The sequence below is a fragment of the Phaethon lepturus genome, unplaced genomic scaffold, assembly GCF_000687285.1.
Source record: "Phaethon lepturus isolate BGI_N335 unplaced genomic scaffold, ASM68728v1 scaffold45210, whole genome shotgun sequence".
Lineage (NCBI taxonomy): Eukaryota > Metazoa > Chordata > Aves > Phaethontiformes > Phaethontidae > Phaethon > Phaethon lepturus.
In genome coordinates, this window is record NW_010514940.1 from 10,858 (window position 1) to 22,597 (window position 11,740).

Here is an 11,740-nt window from a genome sequence, read left to right on the forward strand (position 1 = left end):
GTTACATAAACCGTCAACGGTACTGAATCAAGTCATTTATTACTTATACCAAAGCGTTTTGCTCAGTGTGCTGTGCTCATCTGTAGTGTAATTTAGAATGTAATTTCACAGGCTGCTGCCTCACCTGTAGGGGTGCCATCTGGAAAGAGAATTATACCTGTCTCTTCCCCGGGATGCTGTGGGGCACTCTTGCTTCCATCCCAATAATGTCCAGGGGTCTGTTGTGTTTTTTTTTTTTTTTTCCTTAAGTGTGTATTAGCACCCTCAAAATTAATTACTGCAAAGAGATCTCTACGATACAAATCTGTGAGCTGAATATTAATAATGCAGTCTTGCCAGTGGCTAAGCTAAGACACCTAAAAGGTGACAGGATCTCTGTTAAAGACAAACAATACACAGCACACCTTAAACCTTATGCTGTCTTATTACGCATTTTCTACTAAAAAGCTGGCCATTTCTTTCTCAAAATGAGCATGAAGTTCCTCATTTTTCTATTTTCAAAACCGAAACAAAACGGTTGCTCTCCAGCTAACAACAAACCCACATATGAACAGATTTGGACAGGAACACAAATACAAGAGGCACTTGTCTCTCCTACATCAAGTCCACCCAAGAAGTCAGCTACCAAAAACGCATGAACCCGCTGACAAATTTGAATCCAGAGGAATGGGAATATCGCTACATTCCTTGCATATTCCTTATATCTATATTTTGTCGGTAACAATTATAAAAGGCTTGCAAAACTTTGATGGCCTAATGTCCTGCACTGTTAAATTTTCCTCTATTATTCAAATACACTACAGCACTCTAAATTTTAATGTTCATTTTCATTCAAAGATACATAAAAATATTTTACCAATACATGAAAACGCAAGTATAGGAAGTTCTTTTAACATTAGCACTTCAGTATTCATCATGATATTCTTCAATGAGAAAGAAAAAGATTAAGCTCTTCAAAAGCATCCAGACACAAGAACAACAGTGAATTTTAATATATACCTGATTGCGTGGAGATTACTGAAGTAAAATGCTTTGCTTAAAACACCAATTACTTCAGATTAAAAATGCCTCTTCATGGACATTTCCCTTATCCGTTCCTATCATATACCTTACTGGAACCTAGTTTTCCCTTCACTTATTTTCTACTTCTTGGTGAAAGCCATCGATATTGAGAACTCTTTTAAAAAAACGGGTATTAGCATGTTTACAATAGCAAGAATGAGCTGAATTTTTAGGACAGCAGAAAAACCATCTCAGGATAGATTTGACAAGAAATATTGAACTACGTGAATAAGCATTGGTTTCCTCCCCACCTTCTATCAAAGCTCCATTTTATTTTTTTCTGTAACGTAACTGAACCTGGCCCGGTACTCCAGATTCAATAAGGCCCAATACTGATTAGTTAATGAGATAAAAGGCAGCTATCAAACCACTGGCTCAGAGAGTGGACTTTTTTTAAAAAACATATCAGTATAAAGAAGTGCGTTATTTTCTTACACTGAAGTTTCTAGCAAGGAGGTTTCCGTTGGACTACAGAGTAAGACAAGTTACAGAGGGTATGTAAAACAGATCGGACAACGGATTCTGATTTATAGCATAAAATGTAATCTTGCATTAACAGATGCACAAAATTCACGTGGCCTGCTCAATTTTGAGAAAAATTATTTTCTACTTGACAAAATCCCCCCAAACCCTGTGGCACATTTAAATGAGAAGCAGCAGCTACATGTAAACGCTTCTGCATGCTCTGCTGCAGCACCAGGTCCCTCACGCTAAGTCAGCCTTCAAGCTCATCTCTCATGTATGATTTAATCTTAAAAAAAGGAAATAATTCATTACTGACAGAGCAAGCCCACACCTTTCAAAACCACAGCTTGACTTCGCTATCATGCACTCCTTACTGTGTCCTTAAACAAACGTGAGATGAGTAGGAATATCCAAAGGGAAGATCTAAAGAGCAGGAAAGTGATACCCGTTATAGGTGTTGGCAAAAAAAAAAAAAATTCATGCAAGGAAATAAAATTCCTTTCTAAAAAACATTTTGCTGTAAAGAAATTAAAGCATTCAACTACTTCATAATGCTGTGTAAAGAGCATACTAAAACACACAAAAACCAAAAGCTCAATGCTTACAATAAAATTATAAATTACTGTGTTATAGAATTAGAACACTTGTATAAATGCACCTCCAAATACTAACAGAAACAATAGAGAATATTAAGACTACAGGAAAACTATTATGTGTTAAAAAAGCACCATCATTGTATATCCATCACAGAAACTGGGGAAAGGAGGAAGGAGAGAAAAGATTGTTTCCAGTGTTTCAGACACACTCAACTTGCTAGTCCTTGTCCCTGCATCCTCGATACCTCTCATCCACAGCCCATCCCGATACCGCATCAAAATTATCTGACACAAAAAGCAAAACAAAAGGAAGAAAACAAAGATATTAGCTACCTGAGCAACGATACGATTAAGAGACAAGAGTACTGGATTCTATCCTTGGTTTATTTTAATTTGAGAGCTCATCTCTTTCCCAGTTTTATCTTGGGTAAAACTCTGTTGCATATTCAGTATCACAAAGCACTGCATAAAACAGCAATTGATGAGAACGCACTTCACCCTAACGCTGTACGAGACAACCATCTCAGACAATTGTTTCACAGTAAAAACCCTTACAAGCAAGAAATGCAGATATTTTCCAAGTGAAAACACACACTCAACCTCTAGCTTTATATTCTTCGCTAGAGAAAGGAAGTAAAAGCATACCGAGAGGAAAAAAAAAAATTCTGTACACAGACGCAGCTGGATAAGAACATTCTAGAAAAACATTATATACATTTTGTCTCTTTCTGCACCCATCCTTTCAATAAGCAGGCTATGAAGTTTACAATTGCAGTACCAAAGTCCACGTGTGCCATAACACAGCCACCTTTGAATGTGAATACCAAATCTTTTCCTGCTCAGCCTTCAATTTAACCAAAAGCTAGCTTTAGCACTTAGCATAGCAGCTCCCCTTTCAAACTTATGTACTGCATGGAAAAATTACTCTAATGACAGTAAAACATCATTGTTTCTTAAAATTCACTCTCTCTGGGGAGAGGACATAAATGTGATCCTGACTCGGAGCAAGTCTACAGTGTATACAACTCATAAGTACTTTCCCACCGCCTGTACAAACAGCAGCATGCTCATGTCAAAATTCTAAACTTCTGATGAAATTCGAGCATTTGCAAACCATTTTCAGAGCAAGCCACTAACAGAGAAGGGTTTTCATTCCTTACACCAAGGTACAAACACATCACTGATGTGTACAGAAATGCATCTGCGTCAGATTGCCACTAGGCAGTGTACACAAATACTCAATTATTTGTACTTTTGCCTAGAAACCAAATTCATGTAAGTCTCCAGTTTGAACAAGAGATTTGCTTGTAGGTGGCCCATGGTACAAGCAGACAAACAAAAAATGTTAGGGGCTGGTACCTGTAACCACTAACAATTATTTCTAGTTTCACAAATTAAGGCTTTCAGAAGTTTCATACATCAGAGCTCCAGGCAACCAAGCAGGATGATGCATCGGAAGCTTACAGCCCTGCTACAGAGTATCAGACCATCCTGGACAGGGAAACCTCTAGAAAACCAAAGTCAGCAGCGAGACGTTATATAAAATTCACCCATTCTTACATTCACATAACTTGTCTGCAAGAACCGGAAGACCTCCTCCTTACAGAATCAGTTTGGTTAGCAGAATGGACTATTATTTGTCCATTTTTGTCTTTTCTTCAGGCAACATGGTTTATTGGGTGAGGTGGCTCTTTGCTCCACGGAATTACGGAATAGTTTGGGTTGGAAGGGACCCTTAAAGGCCATCTAGCCCAACCCCCCTGCCATGAGCAGGGACATCTGCAACTACATCAGGGTGCTCAGAGCCCCGTCCAGCCTGGCCTGGGATGTCTCCAGGGATGGGGCATCTACCACCTCTCTGGGCAACCTGGGCCAGGGGTTCACTACCCTTGTTGTAAAAAATGTCTTCCTTGCATCTAGTCTGAATCTACCCTCTTTTAGGTTAAAACCGTTAACCCCTTGTCCTATTGCAACAGGCCCCGCTAAAAACTCTGTCCCCATCTTTCCTATAGGCCCCTTTAAGCCCTGTCAGGCTGCCATAAGGTCTGCCCGGAGCCTTCTCTGCTCCAGGCTGAACCTCCCCAACTCTCTCAGCCTGTCCTCCCAGGGGAGGTGTCCCAGCCCTCAGGTCGTTTTTGTGGCCTCCTCTGGACCTGCTCTGCCTTGTGCTCCTGACCCACAGCACACAAGAAGTCCTGTGTCAGGTGTCACACTTCACCTGTTTTGCTAAGAGAAATCCATAGCTGTCTTCAGAGTGAAGAAGTCTAAATACCTGGCTATTCAGTAGTCCAACAGGCTTCCAATCTTCAGCAATCTGCCTTTTGGACACAACAGAACAGCTGACAGCCCATCGCACCTTCCACTGTCCTTCCCAACGGTTTGCATACTGGTTTTAGTCAAACACAATCACACGGATGCCCTGCTTATGGTCTGATTTTAACAATGTCAAACATGCATACTTCAGTTGTCACAAAACACGTTTAGTTTTTACATTGAAAGGAAGATCACTGCTAATTTCTTTCATAGGCTTAAATAAAACCACTGAAGAGACAGTTGCTCATCATTTGGCCTCTAAACCTGGAACATGGCAAAACCGTATCTAGATGAATGTAAAAGTGAAAAATATTATTTTGGAAGATGGCAAATACAGATTTGAAACATAATTTGGCTATATATACACACACACACCAACTGTGTATTTCTTCCCACATTTTAAGGGAACAAATTTGAAAATGAAAGAGAAGTAGGAATAGCAAGCAGCCTGTGGAAGCCATAGGTCCGTCACACAATGATCATCAGAAGCCATTACGTTGGAGATGCTCATAATGCAACCACTGTACCTTTTACAATAGATTTTTCCAGGTACCATCTTTCTCAGCCTGTTCTAGAAACGTTCCTAGAGGATGAAGTATTTTTCCTCTACCTAACCTCCATCCTTTTAATTTTCTGATGCTCCATACGTAGCTCTAAAAAAGCTTATAGCGTACTGGTCTTAAGCACTGTTCTGTACCGAGCACAACAAAGCTATGGCTCCACAAAATGCTTTGATGTTTACTAGTTGGTTTTCTAAACAGAACAGCAACTTCTTCTATTTTTGTTACAAGGAAAAAACACTACTCCCATCAGAATTTTCCTGCTAGTCCATACAGATTCCCTAAATAAAGAGCTAAGAACTGACATATATTGAATTCCTTTTTGCTCTCACACTTAGCAGTTCCAACATTTTCAAGCACTTACATTCACATACTAACAAAAGATTTCACACTGGTCACTATCATGCAGGGCAGGAAAAGGAAAAGCAAATTCACGTTAGAAAGCTAGACAAAGAGGAATCTTCATTTGCATCTAGGCAACATAATGTTCTTTTCTGGACAGTGCTGGAACAGTGCAGACACTGTCCAGCTATCAATCTTACTTCCACAGCATTGTCCTCTTTATCTCTGTATTGCAGCAACCTATAAAAATGCTAGCATTCCTACATATTTAGAATACCTAGTTAAGTGAAATGCACATGGCTATATAATTATGACATTAAAAGGTAAATTAGCACACAAATGGGAAACATGGAACATTCAATACTTCATTTCTTACGAGAGCTGCTTTTTTAAATCCTTTACGTCACCTTAGAGGCACTGATTTACAGCATGACCTAAGCTCTTAAGTGCCCAGGTTCCTTTTAAAACGCAGTTTTGGGCTCCAGAACGAGAAACGGCATTTGGGGAACATTATTCTTGGTGCACATCTTAGGGAACTGATCAGCAGTCTCCCCGAAAGAACTATAATTACATTTCTAGTGAAGTCACTATGCTGTCAGGAATCACCAACCATAACGCACTATTTTTAAACCACTAATTTAAGCCAATGGCTTAAACCTTCCTTGAAACTAGTGACCTCAACACCAAGTTAATGCTTCAAATAACGTTCATGACAGCAGCGGAGGAATACCTTTTGCAGATTTCCAGCACACTGAAATATGTAATATAAAAAGAAACCCACAGAAAAAACTAAAACAAACAATTTATTTCCACCTTTACCTGGAAACTAGTTAGATACGCACGGATCCATAGTGAAGGCGCGATCTCTCGCCCTTGTGTATAGTAAAACAGCCACAGTTTGTAAAAACACAACACAAAACCAAAAACTTATATTTAAAGTTTTCATTATTGATCTTAAATTTGAAGGACAAAAGCATTTTTCTTTAAGTCCAAACAGTGGGAACTAGTGTGAAGAAAACCTGTATTTTGAAGAGCTTCTTGAAGGTCTGCAATACGAGGAGACCGAACATCATATGTCCACAAAAAAAAGTCGCAAGGGGTGTTTCCTACTACATTTTTGATAGGGAACAGACTTATTCAGTCGCTATGAAGTTCAGCCTGGCACTGGGTCTTGTCACACAGACGTCTTTATCAGGATGAATGGCAGGCAGCAAGCACAACTGTGTAACAGTCATCAGCCAGCACACGAAAGAAACCTAACAGGCCAAGGCTGAAATCCAATAGATTCCAGGATTCAACGGCTCATTTAGACACTGTATGCTGCACTTCCTGTTGGCCATTGTCTTCATTATGTACTTTTAAAATCAATTATTTCACTCTTATACTAAAAAACTGCAATGAATAATAACGCTGTTTTCAAGCTCCATCTGTACTCACAGATTTCCCAGAGTGTACGCTCCTCACCTCCTCATCACCTTCCCTGCAGAGTCAGGATGGTCTTTACGTGTCTTTGCAGACTACAGAGGGTAGTGTCTATCTACTACTCACCAAAACGATCTAGCTAGGTGACTACAACAATATTTCTTCACTATTTTCACCTGAGCAGCTACAATGGTATTATTCAGGAATACAGAGTACTTCTGTAGATTTGCACACTAACTACTCAGCAGAAACTTACTGTTGTACCCGAAACACCTCAACTGTACTTAGAGAGCCTGGACCTGAAAGGCTGTGAACGAGAGGGATCAGAGTTGTACCTGAGTACCACATAATCAGAAAGATCATCCCACCTCCCACATTGTCAAAACAACTGTTGCAAGCATGATAAATTTCTGGTTAAAAAATAGCATCGCTTAAAGAATAATTTTGCAAATAAAATAAAACAACATGTTTTTTTCCTAAAAATAACTATGTCTTGAAAAGAATATTCATATGCCTTACCATCCATTCAGATATAATTACATCCACTTTTTCCAAAGGCAGATCTACTTCTTCGATTCTTCCTTTGACTAATGTAATGACATTTTCAAGCTTATTTAATCTGCAAGTCACAAAATGAACAAATTAGTTTATATTTACAATTTATGCCATCAAAAGGGATATACTGATGTCTATATTTTGCATTTCTCCTCCCACAAACAACTGTGGGGCTTTCTAACTAATCAAGAAAGCACTAAACTGTAATATTCCTCTTCTCACTTATATTTCAGAGGGAGTGTTTCCGAACACCCAAAAACTGCAGCAGATGAAGTGCCAGGCAAAGATGGCAGACAGTAGGCCCGTATACCTCCAGCGTGCTGTGCATGCAAATGTGTCAGCTTCAGAAACTGGGAAAATAAAGAAGAATATTTAAAAAGACGCTCCTCTTTACATGGAGTTGCTTGTTCTCAGTTCTCCTTCTTTGACCCTTGTACCGTAAGACTACGGTGATTAGAGCCTACTCATCACACTAGGATAGCTATGGAAAGTAACTTCCTTACGAAGCCGTTTTGCACAACTTGGGTTTTTTTTATTTTTTTATCTAACAAAACTAGCTGCAAAGTCACCGAGAACAAACATTCTCTCTGGATCATTATTACTCTTATTCCACAAAAAAGGCATCCTCCCTGCTGTGATTTTGGCCAAAATCATCTGCAATGTTTAGTAACTGCAGTAATCAGGTGGTACCTCATATGCAAGTAATGGTACAAGCATCCTCTATAAGAAGGAATGTGATGTGATGTGACTAGTTTTTGAAACAAAAGCTGCATGACAATGAAATTAGTAAATACATAAATGCTTGCAATGTAGTATTTTTCTTCTTGGAAAACCATATTAAGTCTTTCTTGCACATACCATTATTACTATTCTTACACAGGGCAGAAATGTATTCCCAGCAAAGAAATTTATCTTTCCACCACAGTTCTTATCTCTGCCCCTTCCCTCCCTATCCTGATATCTTACATTCTGTCTGGCTTTCAATGCAGACCAGTAATCACATTAAAAATTCAATCTAAAAGACAATAGGAGAAAGATCAGAATGAAGGGAGCGAAAGGAAAGGGTCAAAGGGCTACTTGAACATGTGGGCTGTTGGAAAGATCAATTAAATATTCTACACACAACAGTCTTCTGTTAGAAGAGTAGCAGTTCATCGCTAATATCACACTTAATGCTGTGAACAGAAGTAAGACCAGAAGTTCAAAGTGGGAAATAAAACACTAAAGAGCTATCACCCACAACAACATTTTTAGAAGGACAAAAAGAGATCTAAGGATACCTTCCTAAATGATCACATACAAGGACATGATTTAAAACAAAAGACGGGAAAAAGACCAATTCATTACATACTTGCTTTCAATTGTAAGGTATAGAAAAAAGAAAACCACACAAACCCAATGTAGTTTACACCTTGTAGGAAAAACTGCCAAGATGCTATTTAGGAAGCATACTTAAACTTTCTATTCTTGCATAACAGCGATGAACAATAAAAATCAAGTCACTCACTGCACTAGAAATTTTATGGGCAGCTATTCACAGTAAGAAAAAGAGAAGGCAAGCGTTCAGTGAAACATAAGTTTACTGCGTAACCTCGGGAAAAAAATCATACCACTCAGGCCACTTATTCCACTGTACTTACACACATGGGTTGCACTCTTTCTAGTAATTAGCATGCTAGAAAGGAACCTGAATTCTGGGAGGGACAAAAGCTCTTGAGCACATACTTTTAATCACCGGTGGAAGCATACCACAGTAGTCATTTTTAAGCAGACTTGTGTAGTATTCCAATAAATATTTGTTACCCCATTACAACCTTGTCACCTTTATTCCTTTAGGAAAAGTAGGTTTAACAAGACAAACATCAATCATTTTGATGTGAACTGAGGACTTAAATGTGAATTGAACCTTTTACAGCAGAAGGTATCTATAAATGTGTAGCCTTAGCCATGGTTCGCTGTGTACTCCACGTAGAAATTCATCATTAAGAGTTTTGATTTGTTGTTTTTCTTAAAGGCCTGCCATTCTTCTCACCAAAGGCAATACGTATTGGCTGATACTTCTGTCCCCCTCTAAGTATAAGTAACACATAAAGGACTTTTTGTGCACTTGTTGAGAGATATGAACAATCCTAAATTTATCATCAAGTGCACTAGAAATAAAACACCATTTCACATTTGTAATCGTTCTGAAGTCGTAAAGGACTCCTGGGAAAAGTTCTCTTTAGAGAACAGGTTCTTGTGCCATAAAAACATTTTAGTTGAAGTTGCACCTGATGCTTAACATGGTACTTTTCTTAAACAGGCATTTATTTAACAGAATAATTTTACAGCATCCAAATGTGCAGTGTTCCATCTCCAACGTGTGAAGTATCTAACCTAAAAATTCTGCCTAGACATCCTTATTTCTGTACAATTTAAGGTTGCCTAAAAACTGACAATCCAAAATTCCTCACTATCTACCCTGACTTTCTTTTCCACAGTTGCTCCTACAAAAACAACCAAAACAGAAGAAACTACACACCTCAGCTACCAACAGTACACATTTTCATCTTCATTTCTCCTACCTCAGGCTAGGAAATAAACTTTTAATTCTTCAGATGCCATTGCTTCATTTTTACATATACTCAGTCTCCCATAATATCCTCTATAGGTCAATTATCAAAAAGTGGAGTGGATAAGTGAACCATCAGATTGTATAGACTATGAGATTGAAGGGGTGAGAGAAGGATTACAAAGTCTAACAGGTAGCCAGGTATGAGAGGTGTCCCTTGGGGTACAATGCTAGTTCTGATACTAATTAACACCTTTATTAGTGATCTAATGCGACAGAAGGCACCCTCAGCAAGTCTGTGGATAATGCTGAGTTAGGTGATCTGTTAGAGGGTAGGGCTGCTATTTAGAGGGACCTCAGACCGTAGATACGGGCTGATGGGAACCTCACAGATCCAGCAAAGGCAAAGGTGAAGACCTGCATCTTGGCTGGAATAACCCCATGAGACCATACAGATGGGTTCTTGCTGGTCAGAAATCAGCTCTGCCTGCTGTTCCCCACCCTGCCCTGACAGAGAACATCCCACCTTACCTACAGCCCTGTTTTCATTACCCCTATCAGAGGAGCAAACAACCTTGCTGCACATCAAAACCTGTGTTAATTCTTCGGATAAAGAAGGACTTCAACAGAACACATTCTGAGTGATAGGTGACCATTAACTAGTAACAGCATTTTACTAACTTTTTACAGCCATATTTACCATACTTTTCTTGGAACTTTTCCTACCGAATGATGTCCATGGCCTGATAGACGATTTCAGATTGGTCGACTCCAATCACTTTCTTCGCACCTGCTTTGGCAGCAAACATGGAGAGTATTCCAGTTCCACAGCCAACATCCAAAACCACCTGAAATAAGATATTTATTTTTACCCCCATTTGTCACCCTTGCTATGATTTTTCTATATGTCTTTCTACATCAGTGATATACCATCTTCTAACAGAAGGAACTGCAGCATCAAGTCTTACTATCACATTCAGAGATACCCAAGTCAAACTGCAGTTCTAACTCCACACTCTCTACTACCTTTTACAGACAGATGACGAAGCAGGCTAGTTCCAGCTGCAGATGAACTCAGTCCCATGGGAAACAATCACAAGCAATTATTTGGGCAATAACTAAAAAGTTACATAAACAGGAGAAACAAGAAATTAGAGCCTGAACAATTTTAATCGGCAAATCACTAACTATTGAATTTAACACTGCCACTGAAAAAACATATTCAAACTGCAGTTTCTCATTAAGAGTCTATTCAGAAACATGATTTAGGAATCCTCTGCTAGAAATGGCCACAGTGCCTCAGAACAGCTACAGCTCAAGATGACTAGATTTCAAAATGGTAGCTGGCACAGTTTTAACACCTGGAAATGTTCTCTGTCTAATACTATTTATATTCAAAACTGGTCCAAAGGAAAGAAAAAAATAAAATCAAGGAAGATGGGATGCTTAAGTTTCCATGAAAGAAAAATGAACTTCATCACTACACTTGAAAAAACTACGCTCAACATAGCAATAAGACTCATGCAAATGCTTGTTCTTGACATCTCACAGATTAGCTACTGCCGGAAGACTGAAAAGTTCAAAAATGCGAAGCGACTAAGAAAATAGTACCAAATATATTAGAACTGAGCTGACAGCAGTGTTGAACATAATAAACCAGAGATTTTACCAAGTAGCCTTGTTCAGGCCTCAATATTATAACAACAAGAAATTAGTAACAATATAATACGCCTTCTAACTGCTTAAATCTTTTCAATAGCTTAAAGACTAACACTTAATTTTGCATGTGTTACAGTAGATTTTTAAGCTATAAGTTTCATATTTGATGTTTTCACAGAAACACAGAATATTTGAGGCTGAAAGGGACCTCTGGA

The 11,740-nt window shown here is 38.7% G+C and overlaps 1 protein-coding gene across 1 annotated transcript in view; it reads right to left on the reverse strand.

The window, feature by feature from the left end:
• LOC104626470 (protein arginine N-methyltransferase 3-like) overlaps nucleotides 1-10,744 on the reverse strand; it is a gene marked incomplete at its 3' end in the record, with an annotated part of 18,888 nt that extends 8,144 nt beyond the window's left edge. The window contains exons 1-2 of the mRNA XM_010294407.1: nucleotides 10,593-10,744; nucleotides 7,280-7,379 (exon numbers count right to left, since the gene is read on the reverse strand). Of these exons, the coding sequence (XP_010292709.1) occupies nucleotides 7,280-7,379; nucleotides 10,593-10,744 (252 nt within the window). The remainder of the gene's footprint in view (nucleotides 1-7,279; nucleotides 7,380-10,592) is intronic.
• Nucleotides 10,745-11,740: the final 996 nt, after the last annotated feature.